Consider the following 25,480-nt stretch of genomic DNA (forward strand, 5'->3'; position numbering starts at 1 on the left):
AATATCCAGAACAATTGAATTAGTAACATTTTGGCCAAATTTAAATAATCAATTTATTAAGGCAAATACCATAGAAATTTAGATTTTTCTTACTCATTTCAAGTACCAAGAACTGCCTATTATTTAGACTTTTTATAAATTATAATATAGCTTTTTAAAATATTCTTATAATGTCCTGAAACATATTAATCATTAGACTATATATAGTGTCTTGGTACATACATATTAATTAACAAACTATAGTATATCAAGTTGGCTAACCTTTTATACCTATTTGAATGCTTAGTTCTATATTGAGAATGCTGGCCTCTTGTGCCTATTTGGTTCTCTATTAAAATACCAAAAAAATTTGTTGAGTAACACAGTAAATTTATGTTATTACCTAGTTATGTGTAGAGTTACTACTTACTATACCAAATAATCATATAAAAAATTAAGATTTGCTATATTCAATTGTATTAAGTTCATATTTATAATTATGACAGCCCAAAATAATTTGAATAACATGTACACTCTCGGTAAAAAGTATCGACCACCTTAAAATTAAAAAATCTTAAAAAATTCAGTGGGTTCCCAACAATAAATTTATATTTATTTTAAAAGTTTGAGACATGAGACACTTTTTAAAAGTGTTTTTTTAGGCTTAATTATTAGTAAAAATTGGCGGACATTTTTAATTCTAAAAATGGCAAAATTCTTAACTTTTAACTAGAGCAGTTACGGCCAAATGAATTCCAGAAATCAATTCTTTGACTAAAAAATAGCTTATGTTTAAAAAATCAGAAAGATTGGACTGGTAGTTGCCGAAAAATCCACCACTGAAGATCATAATTTTTATACTAAAATTTGGCAAAAATGGTGATTTTACCGTTTTTACATATAAAAATTATGATCTTCAGTGGTGGATTTTTCGGCAACTACCAGTCCAATCTTTCTGATTTTTTAAACATAAGCTATTTTTTAGTCAAAGAATTGATTTCTGGAATTCATTTCCGCCAACTGCTCTAGTTAAAAAGTTAAGAATTTTGCCATTTTTATTTTGAATTAAAAATGTCCGCCAATTTTTACTAATAATTAAGCTAAAAAAACACTTTTAAAAAGTGTCTCATGTCTCAAACTTTTAAAATAAATATAAATTTATTGTTGGGCCAACTGAATTTTTTAAGATTTTTTAATTTTTAGGGTGGTCAGATACTTTTTACCGGGGAGTGTACAGTATATTTCAAATTTTGAACTTAATGTATTAAATGTAGTGAAATGTATAAATAAAAAAGAAATCAATATAGAAGTATAATTATAAAAGTTTATATATTAATTGTGATCTTACTTTACTCATAAGTAATATTTATTCTTATTTTAGCAATTAAAAAAGAAGATTAAATTGCCAATTAAGTTATAAATTATTTTTTTACTGTTAAAAATTTTACAATAATTAAATATTTCAATTTTAATTTTAAAAAATAAAAATAATAAGATTAATAATTTTAAAAAATTACATATGTATATATTTTTATATAATAAATACTTTATTAATAAATTAATGCATCTAATTAATAAATATTATTGGAAAATGGATCTAAAGGAATTTTTTAAACTTTAACTTATAAAATAAAAGTTTAGTTTTATAAAAATAATTTAAAAGAATATTACAATAATTTTTTAATATTTTTATAATTGTTTTGTTATTTATAATATAATTAATTTCAATATTATTTTAAATATATTAATTTCAAAAATACTTCAATTATATTTTAATATATTTTAAAATTTATAAAATAATTGCACAATTATTTTAAAAACTATTGTATCTAGGTTTATAATAATATTTTAAAAAATTAGTAATTTTTTGTACAAAGCTAAAATTAATTTAAAATTAAAAAATTATTTTGGCAACATGTATAATATTAATAATATTAATATATTACTATATTTAAAGTTGTCTTTTGAATTAATAAATTTAAAAATATTTTAAATCAAAATTTTTTTAATTTTTTTTATATAATTTTTAATTTAAAAAATAAAAAATATTTATTTAAAAATATTTTTATATTAATTTTATTAATTTAAAATATAATTTAAAAATTCTAAACTGATTTAGAAAAATAACTATAAGTTTAAAAGAATACTATAATAATTACTTCTAATATTTAAAATAAAAAATACAAAAATATACAAATTAATTAATTATCTTATATTAAATAAAATTTTTATTAAAATTAAGCATCATAAATTTTCATATTATAAAATATTAATACATATATAAGAATATTCTGGAACTTTATTGTTTTTACTTAATAAATAGTAAAATTTTTGCATAAACTTAATATTTAATTATTTTCAATATAAAAAAAAAAGAATAAATATATAACTTGCTCTTTTATTATAATGCTTAAATTTTGAAACAAAAATTTGTAAAAAAAAAATTTTTACTAATATACAAACGTTTTAAAAAATTGTATATGTATTTTTGCCTGCTCTGCAAATTACTTCAAATATTACTAAAATGGGTTTGAATTACTTTTAAAAATCACAAAAATTTAGCAAAATTAATGATAATTTGGCATTTATTTTATTATAGCTATTCTGGTCTAAAATACAAATTTTACTGATTTTTTGCTTCTAATTATTAAGAATTAACTATTTTATTATTTAATTGTAAATAGTTGGCCACTTTTGATAACCCACTGTAAGTAAATACTGTAAATATTATATAATATAATACCATATATGTGATATCTATCCACTTACCATATTGAGTTTTTTTAATTCCGGGCGATTTTCTTTGCATGCTTCTAACATGTACATTTATCATTTTCTCATATATAATAAAAAACCACAAATTACGTCGTTTTCAAACGATTAATTCTATTATGGGTCTTTTAAAGCTTTATCAGATTCACATTGATTTATATTTGGATAGGTCTTGTACGTTTATTGAAGATCCAAAAATAAATGCGCAATACAGTACATTACTACAACAAGTAAGAATTTCAAAGTATAAATTTACGTGCCGAGAAGAATACGAACCTGCGCCTCGCACAAAATTTATCTTTTGAAAATGATAACCAACTTACACTTCAAACGATAATTATTATTTAGTACAATATGTTATTTAGTTAATGAAGGTGAAGATATTGTAGTTAAATTACAATCTTCAGTAGTTGTAACTGTTATTTGTTCGAGTTGACCACTATTAAGATCTGTATTATTCGATGTATTCGGTTTTATCTTCCAACCTCCATTTAAGTGATATTGTATACCATTTAAAATTCCTCCTGAATTTACCGATATACCAAATAATATGAATGTCCACACACTTCGATCCTGTAACAATATAAAGAAATTATTTATAGTTTGGAAAATTAAACGTTACAATTATAAAAACAACTTACATGATTTAAACGCGTAATATGATAAGGAAATGAAAAAACCCTATAAAATTTAAAAAGATTTATTATTATTATTATTTTTTAATTTATAATCTAAAAGATAAAAATATATGACATCCAACTTACCATTGAAGCACAAAAATAATAATATAAGTAACAACTTTCGTACCGAATTTATAATTGATTTCAACTAATTTTTTATGAGTTACATCAGTTACACCACTCTCTTCCGATATAGTTTTTTCTATTAAATTAATTTTAAGCATAACTTTAATGTAACAAAAAAGAGTTATGATGATGATGGCAGAAGTACTAAATAAAACCTTATATGAAACTTTTTTATGTGAAGAAGCACACCACCACGTATCATTCCCATAATCATTTGATGAAAATGATGCCAACAATACTGATGATATTAATACGACTAAGATCAATTTCCAATCATATGGTCCCAATAGAAAATATTCATTTCGACACACTCTAAAAATATTTCTAGTAAGTTAGTAGAGTCAATTACCAATATTTCTTTTTAATTTCTATTATAGTGAAAAAATAACAAACCTTACGTATATAAAAATTGATAACATTAAAGATAATGTCATATTTAGGTTCATGAAGAGGTTGGATGCAAACCCAATAATTCCACATATTGGATCAGGCCATGGATGGTGGAAAATCAATGTGAATAACTATAAATAAAAGGGATTTATTTAAATGTTTAACACGTTTACTTTTATAAAAAAGAATATTATCTACTTACGATATTTGGAAAATTCATTGTATAAAGCAATAAATCTAATTCATTAGATATTATTAGATAATTATAATACGAAATTTACTTCTACACTTTTAAAAAATAACAAACCGGTGATCGCAATGTAGAATGGAATTCTTAGTGTCATAGGAACCAACCTTGTTGGCGCAGCTCTCCATCGACGAAACGTTCCAAAAAGTACATAAAAGCAACCTTATTTCAAAAAATAAGTAAATAAATAAAAATAAAATAACAATCAGTAACTTCTTTAATTAGAGGAAGACTTTGGATTCTCAAATTTACCAGCAAGACTTAATTGATTACAAATTATACATGGTATTGCTAATATATATAAACCAGTTCTATCATTATTTGGATAATTAGGTGCGATAGAATAAGTTCTATTCAATTGTTGTGAGGAGACCTTTTGAATAGACATTAGCAATATAATTAATAAAGAACATGATGATCTAGGATGGAGCGTTTTCATTGCGGAGGGAAGATTTATACGTTTTTCATGTGTGGTAAAATATGTTTTCGGACATTCAGAAAACTCTTTAATGACTGTACGGGTTAAGAAAGAGAAGGTTATTAAATTAATTATGTAAAAAAGAAAATATTACTATGGACTATATATTAACTTTTTTGTTTTTTACAGAACGCTATGATATATAAATTAATTAATTAGCCACCAATTATTTTAAAAGTGCAAGTTGTCATTTTTACGTTATGTAGTCATGTAGATATTCACCCTGCTTAAAATTTGTTAATCTCGGAATAGCACAATAAATTTTGGTTAAAACCATTGACCATTTGATTATTACTGTTTACCAAAAATCTCTTGAATGATACTTGTCTAAACCAATTATCGATAGATTCGCTCATGTACGCAAGATTTTCTATGATTTTGACTTTATTGAATATTTGAATTTCATGGATTGTCATTATTTAATTGCCGTTCCTTCATAGGCAGGAAAAAATATTTTTCGATGTTCAAGAGGTTGTACTAAATTTCATTGGCAGGAATTTTATAATTCCGACAACCAGGAATTAATTTGCCAAGAGATTTTGATGAGCATTGGACAACGAAATTCTTGCGCAAAGTAAATATTGGAAGATAATTATTAAAAGTAATTAAGTGCATTTTTTTTGAAACATTAGAACCCAGAAAAATATAAATCGCCATTTGTAACACATTATATGCTGATTATACATGACGTTTACACTAAATTTTATAAATTGGTTAATCTTATATAGAACAACAATGATAACTTTTGATCGAGCGGTAACAACAACATTCGTAATCAAACAAATGTATCTTTTTTTGTTTTTAAAATTTTATTAATGTCACACAAATGAATCAACTTTACCATTGATTATTCACCGAAATTTGCAATAATTTTGGCCGTATTATCCACATTAGAGGAATTATTGGCCAAACTTCCTTAATCTTCTTTAAGGGTAATTAACGTATAGCCTAAAGTCGCTAAAACGACAAATATTCGCGTTAATTTTAATGTTTCCCTTTAAAGTGTAAATCACATTTGTGCAATATTTAGAATTTAATTATTAAACAAAATTTAATTCATAATATAAAATTTTAAAAAAAACATACGTTAATTTTGTGCTGCAAATCAGGTATTCTAACAACACAAGACATTTTGGGTTTGTAAAAAAAAAGCCTTTTAAGTCAAATTAATTTGATGTTTTTTTGGGCGTACCTGAAATAGTTGTTTCAAAAAATCACATTTTTCGATGATCTTAATTATTTATTTATATAGTGTTCTAGACATTCTATATTTTTCTATTAAAATCATGATTATGCAATTCATGTTGCTCTACCGTTTAGTTTACCTTAGGAGAACTGTTTGAAGTTTAGATAAGGCAGAAGGCTGAAACTACTCAGTAAAATATTTATTTTCCGTGGGATAATATAAATGATCCATTAAATTATGTGACCGAAAAAAGTCGGTTTTGGTTTTGTTAATTGGACGGATCACAATCCTTAACCTCCCGTAAATGTTCGTTAAACTGCTTGAGATTTTGGTATTTTTATTCTCATTTTTATGCGATTTTGAAAAAGTTATCCGAAGTTCAGATATAAATTTTACATTGCAAATTTATGGTGTAATTCATGAAATGTAAAGAACATTCGGTATATATAATAATAAATTGGTCAAATCATAATGAATTAATGAGTTTAATTGACCGTAATTAGGAATTGCATGAACTTCTCCATCATTATCTAAGTAAGTATATTATAGTTCATTTCAATAGTTTACAAAATAAATCAAGAATAAATAAAGAAAATATTTTTCGTCATTTGTAAATAATAATTCTCATTTTGTTATTCAAAATAAGTTGGTTAACCCCAAATGTATGTTGTTATATAAGTTTGGAAATTTAATAAAAATAAAAATAAAAATTCAATAATCATGTATGAAAATAATAAATTGGTCAACATGATCGTCAGAAAATCAATTCTAATTTTACATACGGCTATCTTGGTTTAATGTTACTTTTTGAACATTCACCTCTTGATGTTGACTTGTTGCTACTTCTTGATTTCTCACTTCTTGATTAACATTCATTATTTGTAAGTTATCATCCTCTTTAATGTAATGAAAAAGATTATTGTGAAAGAATAATTTGAATTAATTTCATTTTGATAGTTTTCAAAATAAATTTTCTTTAAAAAAAAAGAATAAAGGAGATTCTTGTAATTTATAAGTAATAATTTTCATTTGTTATCTAAAATAAAAGAACAAGTTAATTTGTAATTATAGTACAATTACTATCTTTATATTGTTATTTAAGTTTAAAGTTTATTATAAACCAAAAATTTATAATAATAAAAATTCAGTAATATAAAGTAACTTTACTATTTTTTGATTCTCAAAAAAATAATTGTAAAATAAAAGAACCTTTTTAACCTTTAATTTTAATAATAATAAATTTTACAAAAAAAAAATCCTAACTTTTTTTTGTTTTATTAACTATTACAATTAGCTATTAACAAACTTTAATAATAGTTTAAATGTTAAAAAAATATTTTATTAATGTTAAACTAATTAGTGATATCTACTTAAACTCTTTTTGTCAAAAATTTGGTTTTCATCATCAACTAATTTTAGTTTATTATTAACTAAACTATATAGTAATAATGTTAAGTATTAATTTTAGTTTATATATAAAAATTATAATTTTATTATATATAATAATTTTATAAATTTTTTTTATATTTTAATAAAAATTTATATATAATTATTTTATAAGTAATTATTGTAATTAAAAATCTATGAAAATATTATAGATTTAATTTTAATTATCTAAACAACTGTATTTTACTAAAAATAAGCAAGTTTTGAAAATATACTTATATAATATTTGAAAACAAGCAATTTGTAAAAATTTATTGAAATTTTTTTTAAAATTTAACCAAATATATAATAAATATAATTATTGTTAAAATAATATTTTAATAAAAAAAATAAACTATTGGAAATTATTAAAATATTATTACTTTTATTAGCAATTTTATTTAAATTCACCTCTTTAATAAAAGTAACTATTAATGACCATTGATGCATTTTTTACATTATTAATATAATGACCAGTTATTTTGGACATATCTTCATAAAAATCATAAGCTTGAATATGATTTTAATATAGCAATTTGCAATATTGTACTTTTAAATTATAAATAATACCTTAATCTAATAGTTGAAAAAATGATATTGTATTTGATAGTAAAAAGTAAATTTTAATATTTGAAAAGCTATTGATATTTTCAGATTCATAACATCTAGTATTATTTATTAGTTGCTGATTTTTTCTAAGCATTTTGAAATTTAATCTTTCAAGATAATATTTGAAAATACTTCTTTGCATTCAAATTTTAAAGTTCTAATAATACCAAATAGTGAGAAATTTTTTTTTAATTCCTTTTCATATTTATAAATAAAAACTAAAGATAATTTTTCATCATCAGAAGCATTACAAGTTGCTAAAATATTAACATATTTTTTAGAATATTTTTTACCAAATACAGAATCATGTGCTATTATTTTAGATGGTTCTAAATGCCAAAAAAAAGCAGTTTTATTGCAATTTCAAATATCTTTTAGTTCATATACTTAAAGAATTTCTTGTAATTCAACTCTTATTTGTGAAAGTTTATTAATAGAAGCACTGCCAGTTTCTTCTTTTTTTTATATATATGCAAATTATTTCTCTGTTTAAAGTTACTTAACCATTCTGCAGATGCTGAAAAATTAGTAATATTGTTATTCTATCAATGATTAAAGCTGACTGAAAAACTTTAATGCTTTAACAGGTTAACTGGAGTTTAATTTAATAAGATAGTCTTAAGTTGACCATCAATAATCACGTGAAATAATGTTAGATGTTCAGTTAAAGAAAATAGATTTTATTAAAATAATGTAAGATTTTAGATACGAAAAATATAGATAATCTCTTGGTTGCAAAATTAACTATCTTGAATTATACTATTGGGAATAATACTCTTTTCATATAATTCAAATACTACAATAGTATGATTCTTACCTATCTGTAAAACTAACTGTAAAACTGATTAACTCCCCCTTCAACTTGGTAAAATGCTAACACTATTTATAATAAAATAAAAATTAAAAATATTTGATAAAATAAATAAAACAAGCATAATAAATAAATAAAATAAAATAAATATAATAAATAAATAAAATATAACAAATAAAATAAATAAAATTAATAAAATAAACAAATATCAAATATATCAAATTTATCAGATTTATCAAATAAATCAAGAAAATCAAGAAAATCGAAAAAATCAAAGGATCTATGAAATGATCTGCAAAATGATTTACATAAAATTACTGCGCTAATATCAAGTAAGTTAGCATATTCTACTGCTTTTTATTAGATAATAGGCCTATTAATAGAAATTTATTAATCAACCCAAATGCTCATTACTTTTTCTAATCATGGATAAATACTAGATTTTTCACAAAAATTATTGCATTTAGTAAAATGGTATCAATAAAAAGTTAATGTTCTGATTTTTTTAAAATATCAATCAAAAACTATACTAGTGGAAATTCTATATTATACTACTAATTGAACACCACTAAGTTTTTGATCTCTTTATTTTTCACAAAGTTCTTTCTTTTGTACTAATATTAAAGATTTTTAAGATTTCTTCATTTTATTATTTGTATCTTTATTAGTATTTCATACGAATCAAATTTTTTCTCTAAAATTTAATTTGATTTAAACTCGATTCAGATTTGATTTGATCTCTAAAAATAATTATTTCTGGATCTAGTAATCTAATTTTGATAATCTTTTTTTTAATTGATAACTCTTATTGTTCTGATCAAAATAAAAAAAATCATTAAAATCAGACTGTTAGACCAAAAGTTATTTGCAAAATACGTTTTTACTCTTTAAGAACAATTACAGTCAAATCTTGATATAGCAAACTTTTGATATAGTAAATTTTTCAGACAACTATAATAAATTTCCCCTTGCTATAACAAATTAACCAATCAAATTTCTTAAAATTTTTACTATAGTCCTATAGCAAAGTTGAAGTCTGAAATCTAAGGTTTGTTATAACTAAAGCTCCGCATGAGCTGAGCTGGCTCGTGAGCTGGCTCAAGCTTTTCAAGCTGAGCTGAACTGAGCCATGATTAAATTGGCTCAGTGGATCCGTGAAACCAGCTTGAAACCGAAAAGCTCAAGCTGGTAATAGGTTCGACTACCGAAAAGCTCAAGTGAATAAGGCAGCTCAAAAGGTTCGAACAATGGCTTGTAAGTTATCATACAAAAAATGTTGCGAAACATTTTTGTATTATAATATATTAAAAAAACGTTTTGCAACGTTTTTTTTGATATTCTAATAAAAACGGTGCGAAACGTTTTTTTGTAATAATATATTTAAGAAAAAAACGTTTCGCAACATTTTTTTTGATATTTTAATAAAAAACGTTGCGAAAACATTTTTTCAAAATATTATATTTAAAAAAAACATTTCGCAACATTTTTTTCAATATTTTTAATAAAAAAATGTTGCGAAAACGTTTTTTATTAATAATACAGTCAGTCCTCTATATAATCACACCCCATATAGTCACATCATATAAAATTTCTCTATATAATCACACCTTTGGGAAATACCAATATATATAATTACTATATAAAAAAACCTTTGTATAATCACATCATAGTAAAAGCCTCTATATAGTCACTAATTTTTGCAGAACCGATTAGGTGACTATATAGAGGTCTGACTGTATATTTAAAAAAAAACGTTTTGCAACATTTTTTTTCGATATTTTAATGAAAACGTTGTGAAACGTTTTTTTTCAAAGTATTATATTAAAAAAAACGTTTCGCAATGTTTTTTTTCAATGTTTTAATTAAAAAATGGCGTGAAATGTTTTTTTGTAATAATATATTTAAGAAAAAAACGTTTCACAACATTTTTTTTCAATATTTTAATAAAAAACGTTGCAAAAACGTTTTTTCAAAATATTGATATTTTTAATAAAAAAACGTTGCGAAAACATTTTTTTCAAAGTATTATGTTAGAAAAAAACGTTTCGCAACATTTTTTTTCAATGTTTTAATTAAAAAACGGCACAAAACATTTTTTCGTAATAATATATTTAAGAAAAAAACGTTTTACAACGTTTTTTTTCAATGTTTTAATTAAAAAATGGCGCAAAACATTTTTTCGTAATAATATATTTAAGAAAAAAACGTTTTACAACGTTTTTTTCGATATTTTAATAAAAAACGTTGTGAAAACGTTTTTTCAAAATATTATATTTAAAAAAATGTTTCGCAACGTTTTTCGATATTTTTAATAAAAAAACATTGCGAAAATGTTTTTTATTAATAATATATTTAAAAAAAAACGTTTCGCAACATTTTTTTTCAATGTTTTAATAAAAACGTTGCGAAATATTTTTTTCAAAGTATTATATTAAAAAAAACATTTCGCAACATTTTTTTCAATGTTTTAATTAAAAAACGTTGCGAAAACGTTTTTTTCAAATATTATATTTAAAAAAAACATTTTGCAACATTTTTTTTCGATGTTTTAATTAAAAAACGTTGCGAAAACGTTTTTCTTAATAATATATTTAAAAAAAACATTTCGCAACGTTTTTTTTCAATGTTTTAATAAAAAACGTTGTGAAACGTTTTTCTGAAGATAAAGCTTGAGCCAGGTTTTTAATGGCTTGGCTCGGCTCACTTTAGCTTGAGCCGAAATTTTTTATGGCTCGGCTCATTCCAGCTCAGACCAGAATTTTTTTTTTCGAGCCAAGTCGAAGCCGGCTCGTGCAGAGCTTTAGTTATAACAATGGTTGACTGTAATATCATACTGTGTCATGAATCAATTTGTGCAGAATACTAATCTTTATTTTCTTTCATATCAAAGTATAGTTTGAAAAAAAAACAGTAAAAAAAATTATTTGCTTAATTAATAAATGATTGATATAATTATTTATTATAGACTCTAAAAAAACTAATATGTTATATCAAGATTTTTTAATTATACAGTCAACTCCCTCTATAGTCACTCCCTTTATAGTCACATTCTACTATATAGTCACACCAGTTGAATGTTCAAAACACTTTATTATTAAAATCTATCCTATATAGTCACAATCTATCTATAGTCACTATCACACCTATCCTCAAAAATCTTATATTAAAAAGAACCGTTTATAATCACAGTTATATAAAGAATATATTAAATAACTTGGCATCTAATAATCGTACAAAGATGTATCATAGCTTGTTAGAATCGTCTCACTGAGACGAATCGAATGGTGGTAGTTTTATCCTTTTTCCTTTGCTAATGTTTACGGCCAGACCACCCATTGCCTCTTATGAGACTAATCTCAGGTCTGTGTCCTATCATCTTCAATGGGCAACCATTAAGTTTTATCCTTTTCCGATAACTAGCTGACGAGTTATTCAACAAAATGTTAAACATCGGCATTATAATATTTCTTGATTTACGTTTACTGCGCCATTTAACATTTTGTTAGATTTCTCAGTACCTAGTGATTGTAAAACGACGATTTATAGCTCGTTGGAATCGCCTCATCGAGACGAATCGAATGGTGGTAAGCTCATCACTCTGTGATCAATATTGACTGAGTTATTACTTAAAAACCATTTAATATTTTTTAATTTCGGAAATTGATCTAGTGATTGGATTTCGATGTATCTTATACCATTAGATTCGTCTCATCAAGACGAATCGAATGGTAGTAAGATCGTCTTTTTAGGATCAATATTGGCAGAGTTATTACACAAAAACCATTAATATTTTTTTAATTTCGGAAATTAATCTAGTGATTGGATTTCGACGTATTTTATACCATTAGAACCGCCTCATCAAGACGAATCGAATGGCGGTAAGATCATCTCTCTACGATTAATATTGGCGCTGAAGATCCAAATTGTTCTGAATCGGTTCCTTTGACTCAATTAAGATTAAAGTATCATTCGGGTCCCTATTTGGTGACAATTTTAATTATAACAACTAATGATGTTTTTTATTTATTAAATTGAAATTGACCGGTTTAATCCCTTTTATGTCCACAAAGATTTCAAACACATACATGCATGAATAGTATATTAGTATGTGTTTTAGGACAACCAATGAAACAAGAAGAGAAACTAGTCGATCAATCTGATTTAGAAGTTTCGTTGTGGGTTATTAGTTCAAGGCAATGACTCAATAGCGGATTACTATTCGAAGCTAAGGAGGTGTAAATTGGACGAAACGGCCGAAACGCATTTCCACCCAAATTAAGTGAAGATGATTTCAGGATCGAATTCAATAAAGGATTAACGCCAAATTCGTCTTAAAATATGGATTAGAGTTTACTTTGGACGAATAGCAAAAAGGCTTTTTGGAATGAAAAAGGTGGAAAAATTTTACGATGATTTTATCAGTCAGCCAGGATATTATGCAATGGTACTCTACCGATCTAACTAGTTCGGAGCAGTGATCAACTGATCATCAATTTTTGCAAGAGCCACAAATTGGGTAGGTCTGTGCGACATATTAATTTTGAAAAGAAAATATCAAGTACCTCTATTATTTCCCGAACAAACATGAGAAAAATGTGAAAGAGTGTCTATTTGCAACACAAGACCTACCCTATAAGTTAATAATGACGATGATACTATATGCTATGAAGGGCTGAGGACTTTGCAATTTCGAGATCGCCAGGCGCTAGTCAACATTGTCTCTGAAAAGGTATGAAGATTTCGTATTCATGTGCTTTCATGGTATGTACCAGAAGTTATGTATGCATGGAACTAATTTTTTTCTCACTATGGGTTTTGTATTTACAGTAGGTCTGTTGCAATATTTTTGTCTTAACGGAGTGTTCAAAACCAGACCCATTAGGAGAACAACGTTTATTCCATAAGGACATGCGAAGCTACGATATGGTTGGCTTTTAGCCCGTCCAAGTCCGAAACATCTAATAAATCAAAACTTGACAAGTTTCTCGCTGGTGAAAATATTACTCTCAACTGCTTTATTTCTGGCGAGGGAGTAAACAATATTTTTGATGTGGAGACACCTGACGCTAATAATAATCAAGTTTCTTCTATGGTAAATGGAATCAAAGGCCGTCGCCCAGATCTTTTTCGAGATACTGATTCGAGCAGGATTGTGTCAAAGACTCTATGGGTGACGATGTCATAATCCTCACCTTAAGGATGTCTTGTGCAATCTCAAAAATTCACCTATAACCAAATTATCTTCTGGCGTATCCTTAATACCTTCAACAAAGGTAGGTAGTTTATTATAATCGTCGGTCTTCAAGCCAAAAAATGCTTTCATCTTCGGGAAAGTATACGGAGAGAAGGGTTGTTATGCTATAAAAGCAGCCGAAGGCGCCGTGCATAAAATCAACGGATTAGATATTTGATGGAATCGACACGCGAAATATCCTATACTTACACGTATCCACAACTAATTCTAGATCCACCTTGGGGTTAGCAGTCTCAGATAATGCAATAAATCTTCGTCAGCAGAAAATTGAATAACTTTACGCAATCTCCACCGTATCACTTTCTACTGTTGCACTCTGAGAACTTGAGCTTGCCTGGTCTAATTTTTTACGCATCTTACCTGTTGAAATTTTTCTCTTCAAGCCTACGCCACCTATTACAAGACCACTTACGATATGCTCGTTTTCTGTCCCGTCCGGAAACGTTAAATATCCGCAAAGCTTCTTAAAACCTTCCAACGTTACCATTTCTCGGATCACTGTCCATTGAAAATTCGCACTCTATCGTTTCTAACATATCACTAGCGTAAACGAACTGAAGCTACCCGTTGTGAATTTATTTCCCGCGTCATTTATGGTGTGGCATCAATATAAGGTTTATCCTCAGTACGAAATCTCAGGAAGTCATGGTAAAGGTCCTGTTGATTTGATTGGGCTATAAAGGTAGGAAATATCATCATCACAGTCACCGAGGCGAATAAAGGGGATATCAATCAAGAAATTGCACAGAATGCGATCCAACTGCAGACTTCCATTCAGCGCAATCCTAAAAACGAACTGATGATACGGCAGGTTTGCACGAAGACGTAATGTACGAGATTGTATCTGCTGTGGATTGGGTAATAATCAAACTAGTTTCTAGCTCTGATAATAATAGCGAAGGAAAAGTGGATGTATTGTTACAGTAAGTTCGTTGTCATCCTCTCCATTACCAATAAACAAGGCTATATTGACCCATGACGACTTGGTGGAGCCTATCAAGGACTTGTTTGGGAAAAACAAGTTAGTGTTTGATAGTCAGATCGAATCACAGGAATTATTGAAGCGAGTAAAAACGGATAAATAGGATAGAGTATTAGCATAGAACATTATGTACTACGGGCAAAATCCCGAGCTTTGTATTTATTTTTCGTACGTATTAATAAAAAATTTTCCTTGGCTAAATTTTGCTGACGGGACGTCAGGAAAACATGTGATTTTTTATTTTGAATACTCCGTATACAGTGCATAAAAATTTTCGAAAATGGAATCCGAGATTGACTCGCTTAGGCAAGAAAATGCTAGATTCATGGCTAAGGTTACTGGGTTGAGGCTGAGAAAATGGAGTTGAAAAAAACTATAGCGAATTCTTCAGCTGAGATGGTAAACTTAACGCTAACGCTATAATCGTGGAGAAATATCACTAAACTCGAGTCTGAGAATGCAGAATTTAGGGTTAGATTACGAAGTTAGAACAGGATCATGGACAGATGCCAAGTGACCAAAGGGAAATAATTCTAATCTAACTTCAATTCCAGGGTCGCTCAAGCAAGTCGCATGATGACGAACCATCAGAGGACAAAGTGATGGACAGTTTCTTGGACTCTGAAATATTTTTATGGAAGTCTTATTTTATTAATTTTAAAAAATTCGTTTTGGGCTTGGAGAACACGTGACAGAAATTTCCCATTGCGATTGGTACCTTGGCATTTCAGGAACATCATGGTTGGTCTAATATAAGAAAAGGTTAGTAATGAGATAAAGCAACGCAACAAGGAAAAGAAACTTCTGCGTGAATCGAAGTTATCAGATAGTACGGAAACCTTCCCGCCATCTACTTCACTGATGTCTCCAGAAGAATCAATTTCTGGTGATGGGGCGTCAGGAAAATAATTGCCAAAATTCGGATATATTGCAAAATATAAACCGCTTATATGAAAATGCATGTATTGCAGAAAATGAAACAGTAAAGGCTAATCAGACAGAAATTTTATGCTGGAGTAGTTTTATTGTAGGACTAGGTAAAAGTGTAGATGAAATTGTGATCAAAGAAAAGGTGGGTATGAAAAAGCACAAAGGGCAAATTTACGATTTTATTATTGCACATAACCCTGGTACTAAGCGAGAAACTTTATACCAACGTATCGCTCTTTTTTTTCGAATCTGCAGAAAATGCTATGCAGATATAGGCATATGATCTAACTACGCGGTACGCCACTGTATCATGTAATTGTGTATAACCACTGTCATTTATTATTAGCTACAAGAGTAGGTCATAATTTTTTTTGTTAGCAAATCTAGCTCTGGTATATTTTTTATTATGCAACTTGAATTATTAAAAAAGCTCCCCTGATTTACATAACCAAAGGCATTTTGTGGATCGAATGAAACGAAAAAGGATAATATATAATTATTCCTGGCTCGGGATAAAAAATCCCCATCAAAGAACTTTCCCACCCTGCAGATCGAAAGATCAATACACTATATTTTATTAACATAGACGGCTTAAAAACATGCATGTGAACTTGATCGACAGATCAGCTATTAGAGGGATAATTGGGGAGAAAAATAGCCTTATGATTTTATTCCCAGAATGGCTAATTTACGCAAAATTATTCATGTGTAATTATCTGAATTTTTATAAATACCCACCATAACTTCATTCACAATATCCTAATAAGCTTTGAAACGAACTGCGCCACGAACGAGAAGTAGTTAATAGAATATTCGGTTATTTTCTTCAGCAGACAGTAATACCGAAATTTTATTCAATGGATGGTGTTGGCTTCGATAGACGCAAGTGCACAACCGTATAGATGTTTACGTGAACTACATATCTTTATAGAATTAAACCCCTGTATCATGCTGTCTTTTTTGACAATATATGTAATTTTATTAATAACACGGATTTACTTTCTCTTGCGAAGTTCCTAAGGTCAAGCTTTTATAAAAAATAGTTTTCATTACTTAAAACCGTTGTGGAGATATGGGATATGGGAATACGCTAACTTTTTGTTTTTAAGTACAACCGTAAAAGCACTAAGTCCTGATCCTAAACCTTTTTTTTTTCTTTTCAGCAGATAGACATGATATCATTTTCACAATTACTCCCAGATCTATATTTCGATGCGATTTATCTCTTCCAATTATACAGGCGCTGATGGATAAATAAAGTTAATAAAAATTACGCAAAACTACTTGTGATCTAATACATTTGAACATATTTTTTCTACTTCGCTCTAAAAATAATTATGTCTGACCTTGCAAAGCAACGCCTTGTGGAACATCTTTAAAGACTACACACTTATTATTCTTCTTAGCGCATGTTTCTTGATTTATGTCATCAGAAACCAATTCTCCAATGACCTGATGGCCTTGCCATCATGATAATAAAATCGCTAAATGAGCTTTTTGCACGTACATGTATGTCCGAAATTAATGAAGTATTACTGCGGAAATCGAAAGAATCCGTCTACTTACCGCAGAAGTTAATACTAAAATTGCCAATGAACTTTCCACAAGTTAAAGCATGCTAAATCTTTACCTACTACATATCTTTCTGAAAATAATTCTACAGAACTTCAGGAATCGGGACTGAAAAAATGATGTGATTATAAAAATACTATAAAGAGAGTTTTTTTAATAAGTTTATTAATAACTTTGAATGTGCTTATAAGGGGGGATGTGAATATATCTATGGTGACTATAGAGGAAGTCAACTATTATTATTTAAATATATTTATATAATTTATAATATTAAATTAAAATTAATTTTAAGATTTTTAAGGTATTTAATATAAAACTTTCTAATATATTTTTTTTAACTTATTAAAGGTAAAATTAAATTTTCAATTTTATATACTACTGTATTACTAATAATACAGATTATCTTATATATAGATCAATTATAATTCCATTTAAATATGATTTTTGTAAAAATTTAATTCCTTGCTATTTACAATTTTCTCATTTTGCTACGGGTTTTAAATATACCATACAATTCATTATTTGAATTTAATTTCGGCCAAAGTCATCATAATTCTGGGCAAAATCATCATAACGTTACTTATTTACAGGGGTTGTTTAATTTCGGAATTGTATTATGTATAGTAAAGGGTACAGCGTGGGTGACTGGGTGTGGTGTACGTACGAACTGACGTAAATGGTAGGATGTACCACTGTACGACCTGTACGTTAAGGATTGAAAATAGTGATTATCATTAAAAATAACGCAGTTTTATGAAAACACTTAATACACGTGGTATTAAAATTTTTATATTTTTAAAAGAAATTTTTTTATTTTTAATTTTTTGAATTTTTTTTTTTATAATAATAATTAATAATTTATGATATTAACTAATTGCATTTTACAACTAATATTAAATTATACAATTTGTTGATGTGTTGGTATGTACAATCTTTTACATTATTATTATACGAATATATATTAATGAGTATTGATAAGTGAGATTCAAATATAAATATAAATATAAACCTTCAGCCATAAAATAAAATGCAATATTAAACTAATATACAATACCCAATTAAAAAAAAATATTTTCTATTCCCAAGCCAATTATATACCAAAACCCAAATCTAATTAATAATATCATAGACTATTTTTATAACTATCTCTATATAAAGGACGATGACGATTAGGAGTGATAGCAGGACGTTTAGCTAACCATTCTTTTCTTTGATTACTACTAATATTATTACTAAAATTACTAGTAATACTAAAATTACTCATATTACTATTAATACTATCTCTTTGACTAGCAATACTATCTCGATGAATTGGGACCATAGGAATATTAATCGGAGAAGGTGAAGAAGGTGATGATGGCATTGATGATGAAAATCGGGGTGAAGTAGGGCATGAAGTAGTAATATTTGACATAGTAAAAGTTGGAGAAATTGGTCGGTTGTAACCATTAGTGATTAAAGTAGAAGTATCTGAAAAAATAGTGTGACTAGAAAAACTAGTACTACCCCTCTTTCCACTAATCCCACTAGGTTGTGAAATTTTATCATTTTTATTAAGTATTCCACTAATTGAATTAACATTTCCTTCATTATCTTCATTATTAATATCACTTTTTGGTGTATAAGTATTGTACATTTCTTCTTCAACAATATCATTTTCCACACCTGTCAATTTACTATTCATTTTATTACTATTCCTTTTCACTTTAGGGTTTCCATTAAAAGTGCTAACACTAACTTTCGTTTCATCATTATTACGAGAATGATTTTTATTGGTAGAGTTTTTTCCAGAATTACCTGGTGTAGTAATGATATTATAAATCATTAACCATTGAGTTATGTGTAATATTAGGGGGAATGTAAAATACCATATGCTCATATAAAATAAATTAATCTTAAAATTAAATATTGTACTCGTTCGATGATATAATCCATATAATATTAATGCTGGTATATATATAATTACTGTTATTATTTGTCCATAAACTGGTAATGATAACTATGATATGCGTAAGATAAAAAAATATATATAATTAATATTTTTTTTTTTTTTTTTTTTGATAATTTTCGAACAAAAAAAAAAGAAAATATTTAAAACTTACATTACGGGTACCTTTTCTTAATTGTTCAAGCTTATTTTGTAATTCAGAATTTTGAGTTTGATGTTGATTTGTTAAATCATTAATGTTCTCCAATACAATATTTATAAATCTAAACCAAAACCATAACATTGCTATTATGTAGAAAAATCCCCAAATTGCCCATACAAAATTCTGTATTAAAAATAACTTATTTGCATTTGTAAGATCATTTATATCAGCGTAATAACCTGTTAAAGCTGCCGCCAACACGAAAAGACAAAAAGTTATTATAATCATAAAAATACAGGCCAAGTCAGTCTTTATGGCATTTCTTGTTATAGGCACTTCAGATAGTATACTTGACATTGATATTGGACGTAAATTGGTTCCAACTTCAAATGCTGATATTGAATATACTAAATATTAAAGAAATTTTAAAGTTAAATATATATATATATAAAGAAATTCTGAAAATAATTATTACTTACAAATACTCAATGGATATAATATTGCAACCATTGTAGTTAATACTATAGGTAAAGTATGTCCAATTTCTGCCCACATTATATTTGGATAAGAATCAGTTAATAATAATATCGAATGAATCATTTGAACTATAAAAATATGTTAATGAGTTTTATTAGTAAAAAAAAAAAATCATACATAATTCATGCTGCGCCACAACTTACATGGACAATAAGCCAAACACATTGTAAAATAAGTATGTTGCGGTCTTGGTTTTATTTTTCCTCTATCTCTTCTGGAAGGAAGAAAAAAAGCTTGGTCTTTCTTTTTAATTAAATACCATAGACTTGTTGCAGCCGTTATAGTTAATAGACCGCAATATGAAAATACTAGCCAATTTGATATTATTAATATATGTGATTCTGGACAATCATGTATATTTACTCGGAAATCACAAGAGCAAATTTGTAATGAAGAGTCATTTTTACAAGCTATTGTGAAAGGAGAATTTAATTTCATGTGTGATTATGTGATAGCGAGAAAAAATTGGAGAGGGAAGAAGGGAAAAAGGAGGAAGAGTGAGGAAGAAGGATATATTTTCGCTACACGGTAGCGAAAACAATTATTGATTGAAATTGTTGAGATGAATGATGATGAATTTTTTATTTCTTCGGTAAAAAAAAATAAAAATAAATAAATAAATAAAATCATCAAAGCTAAGGAAAAAGAAAAAAAAATAATTAAAAGATAAATTATTTAAATTAAAAGTGGTCGTACATATGAGAAAAAACAGTAAATATTTTCAAGTCGGTAAAAGCATACAAACCTTTTTATTTGTAAACAAAAAAAAAAAAAAAAATTTATTTATTTATTTATTTATTTATTTATTTTATATAACATATAAAAAAATAAAATAAGATTAAAAAAAAAGATAGTAAAAAGTTAATATATGTTTAATAATCGGGAATTGAAGTATTGTCAAGTAAAAGCTAAACTTCAAAAAAAAAAAATAATACATGATTGATAAGAGACACACACTTTAAAGCTTTAAAGTCTCACAAAATCATTATTTAGCGAAAATAGGTAAATTAAAAATAAACAAATTTTATGTTATAATATATTAAAAAGCTTCTTTAAACTATATGATAAGGTTTAACTTTATTACATATAAAATTTATAAAGTTAGATACTAAATTAGAAAATCCGAATGATTTACATTGACTCAATTATGTCGTGCAGTATTGCATGGATCCTTTAAATTTACTTATCTAGGGGGAATATTTAATAGTTATTATGCGTACGAAAATTATGTAAGAAATATTTTATGTAATTTGATTAGTTCTATTTTAGGATCAAATATTTAATTTATGGATGACACAACGTTAGTCATGTGGGTTTTTATTTTGATGTACGTTGTCGATAGAAATTGCTCGGATTTAAATTTTGTGTGATCGAATTTAAGAATTATTAATAAATAGAAGATTTCTATCTTCCTTATTTAACCCCCGTTTTTACCGAGTCTAAATTGTTGTATTCTCTTAAAAAAATATTAAAAAGAATTTCAACATATGCATCTTTTGCATCATACTTGACTTTATTTATTGTTTGTTTTGTATATCCATTATATATTAAGAAACCTCCTTTGTTTCAGAATATGTTAATGAAAGCAAGATTTTTTTAATGAGAATATAAATGTTTAAGTGCACATGTGTAATTATATTTTTAATAAATTCAAGTTTAGTCTCGCGATCGTAATAAGTTTTTGAACTTTTGATAAACGGTTGCTGCGCGTGGCGTAGCACAAAATCTTCATACTTGTTTCATTTCAGGTATATCTCATTGGTTATGGATTACCAACCCATGTTATATTATTATGTTATTATTATTATTATTATATTGTCTTCTTCCGAAATTTGTCAGCTCCTGCATCGTTTCAGAAATAAATTATCTATCATCCATCCCGGTACTACAAGCAAATTTTGAGAGAGAGAGAAAAAAAAAAAGAATTTCAAATCACTATTAAGTTTGCGTTTAAAAGAAAAAACATTGTCACAAAAAATTTTATATGTTGCGGAACGCTCTTAGCCGACTTAAACCGGTTAAATAATTTTGGTTATCTGATAAATACTTTTTTTTTAAAGTTTTAATTATCGGACAATTAATTAATACAATCATTATCATTTATATTAAAAATTTGTGTAAATATTAGATGGGGATAATCTATAGTAATGTAACAAGAATTACCAATTATATCTAAGTATTTCTGATTTTGGAAGACACTTGTGAGCTTAATCGGAAAGTATTTATAGTATTTATCTGTGATCATCTTGATTGCCTATTTTATTCTTTTTTTCGTTCACTATGTATTAGCTTGTTCGACATGTAATATCACGTGCTATTTCACCATCATTTAAAATTGTCAATCATGCTGATCCCAGAAGTTAAGTTTATTCGTATGCTCTATATAGGCGAAGTTTTTCATCAAAATTGAGCCACTGGTTAATTTCTTCCTTATTTTTATATGTTTTTATTACTTGACGATAGAAAGTTAGAAATTACAGACTTTTCTTTTGAGAAAAGTTATAAATTTTTTTTGCTTAAAAACATTTAAAATAGCGTTTTCTTCTTTTGTTGTGTATTATTTTCAAGTATTTAATAAACTTTTATATAATTTTGAGGTATTCCAAAATAGCTGATCCTATTTTTTGAAAGATAAACTTCAACAAAAATTATAGATTTGTATAGTTTCGGATTTTGTTGTTTTCGGGGGATAATTTTTTTTTATAGAATCATATTGATTATCTCACTTTAAACATGGGGTATTTTTGCATTTAATATAGTTACTATAAAATTACTATAGGCGGTCGATCACCTAAAATGCGCATAAGATATTGTAATATCATATTTCTATTGGCTGGAAGTGAGAAGAGTCTTCACGGTTGTCATATGACATAACATGTATCAACTGTAATAACTAAACCGTGTTATCATTATACATCATCCCGTGCCGGACGGACAACATTCGTTACACTTCGGACTAATAACCGATCATAAATAAAAAAGAGAAAATTATTTTTTTGCTAATCGCTTATTTATTATATAACGCAATAGATCATAATGATAAATATCACATTATTAGCCGTGAATCCTGCTTCTATTGGTTGGAAGTGAGAAGAATCTTCACGATTATCATATGATATGGTATGCTAACTTATTTTCTTGCCCGGCTTATCAATTCAACCCTTACCATGGCACCGTAATAATAAATAGGTTAACATGGACCTTTTTTTTTGCCTACATTACTTCTAATGAGTTTTGGCCATAGAGTGACATTATAGAACAGCTTGAACAACTTGGTTTTAAAAATATGAGTAGAGAAGAAAGATATATAGTTAGCTTTTATACGTGAGGTGCCAACTGAAGTAATGGATATTGATAACAATTCATCAGAAGCAATCCCTCAGGATCAGCCCTCGGAGCTTCTAGCAAATTATCTCGAAAAGTTGGCAAGGCGGGTTCCCATGCCATCTATTGCTATTACGAATTTGGCTTAGCAGTAATCATTCGTCTCAATGAATTAATAGAGAAAGGTCAGAAGAGAGGGCACGATATAAGCTAAATATAGAGGTTCTGAGATATTTACCAGCTGGTACTTTAACTATATTTTGATCAATTTAAAGAATACACAACATTTTTGAATAAGTTTTATATAGTTCATTACAACTTTGTATAGATTATTTAATAATATCTAAATTGACATCTTGTATAATAATATAGTTATAATCAATATGCATATTGCTAGACCCACAGTAAAGGATAAAATGAAGAAGGCTAGAACAATATATGACCTTTTTAGTGTTATAGGTGTACTTATGATTTATTGGGTGCTCATTTTCTGTAGACATGATCATAAAAACAAAAGTGCCAAATCCTGTGACATCATAATTATATTTTTTTTATGTCTTTATCTTTATGTCTATTGTTGTACATACGTACAACGATTGTATTTGTTATTCTAGAACTATAGAAATGTCCTTCGATTAGCTACAGTCTTACGCAGTTGTGTCATAAACAATAACACGCTCGTGACGTAAGCAATGATCACTTCACCTGGATGGCATGATTAGACCGTGACATAAACAATAATCACTTCACCTGGATGGTATGATTAGACCAGTCTAATCTATCTGTCGTATGATTCTATGATCCCGTGAGTTAAGTCAGCATATATGATTACTTATTATAAATAGAGTCAAGAATTCAACTTCATGTTCTTAGAATCATTTTCAATTATTTCAATTATCATGGATTCTACAAATTTATTAATAAGAAATAATAATAATAATAATAATAATAATGCGATTTTCCAAACAGTTTTTGATTTGTTATTCTCTATTATAATACCAATTGTCCTATGTATTAATGTAGAACGTTCAAAGAGAAAACGAATGCAAGAACTGAAACAACTGAAAATGGAAGTGGAAAATTTACGTGGTACTTCTTTAGCAGCACTGCATAATGAAGAAGAAGAAGAAGAAGGAGGACAGGGGTGCTTTTTTTTCGGGTTGATTATTTTATCATATATAACTATAATCTTTGGGATAGTTTTAACATTTTATTTCTGTATAATAGCATACAATGCCACCAATTATTTTTTATTTATGGAATTACTCATTGTCAATGCTACATTTTCTATTCCTTCTTTACTTATCAATATTTGTGCAGTATGTGTTTCTGAGATAAAACATAAAATGGGCGTGGAAGATCCCTTCAATGAAGACAGTTTAAAATTAAAAACATATTTTAGTATTCATTTCTTCTTATCTTTCGGAAATTTTTTGGGTAATGTTATACTCTTTTTCATGGATGTTTACATTGATTCTTTGGCCTGGTTGCCTGTATTATTACCCATGTTTTTAATATTCTTTGTGGGAATTGTTCGATATTACTATCAAATAACGTGATGTATAGACCATAAGGATAATGTATTATATAGTGATTTCTGGAGACCAATTCGAATAATTGGAATTTGCTCCAGTTTGCTATTATGTGCAATTGTAAGACCTTCAGTTATATGGATCAAGATTTATATAATGTCGCAAATCATTTCATTTGCCCTATTTGATATCATGCATTAAATATATAACATTATTAATATGTTATTGGAGTTATTAGTTTGATAATTAAGAGAAAGGAATATACTCCCACGCAATAAGTTTAGGACCACCTTATTTTCGATTATATTAATAAAGTTTTAATTCTTATTTATATAATTTATTTTTTTTTATAAAAAAATTTGTATTATAATTTTTTAAATAAACATAAAAAATTACCATATTTGCATTTATAAATCATATAAATAAAGTTTTTTTTTTAATAGTAAAATTTTAACTTTTTAACTAAAGCAGTTACAGTAAAATGAATACAAAATTCTAATAGTTTAGCTAACAATAAAATTATATTCCAAATTTCATGAAAATTGAGTCAGTAGTT

General features: G+C 26.8%; 4 protein-coding genes across 4 annotated transcripts; 1 reads left to right on the plus strand and 3 right to left on the minus strand.

The window, feature by feature from the left end:
- Nucleotides 1-3,108: 3,108 nt before the first annotated feature.
- On the minus strand, nt 3,109-4,582 carry OCT59_015461 (uncharacterized protein; the record flags this gene model as incomplete). Its single annotated transcript, XM_066140023.1, has 7 exons — nt 3,109-3,324; nt 3,393-3,432; nt 3,516-3,869; nt 3,951-4,078; nt 4,150-4,184; nt 4,255-4,356; nt 4,447-4,582. 7 exons carry the CDS (start codon nt 4,580-4,582, stop codon nt 3,109-3,111), a joined length of 1,011 nt encoding a protein of 336 aa, XP_066002844.1.
- Nucleotides 4,583-13,245: 8,663 nt separating this feature from the next.
- OCT59_015462 (uncharacterized protein) lies at nt 13,246-15,094 on the minus strand. The gene has a single exon (XM_066140024.1). The coding sequence runs from the start codon at nt 14,442-14,444 to the stop codon at nt 14,235-14,237; it is 210 nt and encodes a 69-aa protein (XP_066002845.1). The 5' UTR covers nt 14,445-15,094; the 3' UTR covers nt 13,246-14,234.
- A 3,187-nt stretch (nt 15,095-18,281) lies between these two features.
- On the minus strand, nt 18,282-20,506 carry OCT59_015463 (uncharacterized protein; the record flags this gene model as incomplete). The annotated part of the gene is made up of 4 exons (XM_025320539.2): nt 18,282-19,440; nt 19,544-19,938; nt 20,011-20,136; nt 20,212-20,506. 4 exons carry the CDS (start codon nt 20,504-20,506, stop codon nt 18,565-18,567), a joined length of 1,692 nt encoding a protein of 563 aa, XP_025171147.1. The 3' UTR covers nt 18,282-18,564.
- A 3,785-nt stretch (nt 20,507-24,291) lies between these two features.
- On the plus strand, nt 24,292-24,951 carry OCT59_015464 (uncharacterized protein; the record flags this gene model as incomplete). The annotated part of the gene is made up of 1 exon (XM_066140025.1): nt 24,292-24,951. One exon carries the CDS (start codon nt 24,292-24,294, stop codon nt 24,949-24,951), a length of 660 nt encoding a protein of 219 aa, XP_066002846.1.
- Nucleotides 24,952-25,480: the final 529 nt, after the last annotated feature.

The sequence above is a fragment of the Rhizophagus irregularis genome, chromosome 23 (assembly GCF_026210795.1).
Source record: "Rhizophagus irregularis chromosome 23, complete sequence".
NCBI classification, from domain to species: domain Eukaryota; kingdom Fungi; phylum Glomeromycota; class Glomeromycetes; order Glomerales; family Glomeraceae; genus Rhizophagus; species Rhizophagus irregularis.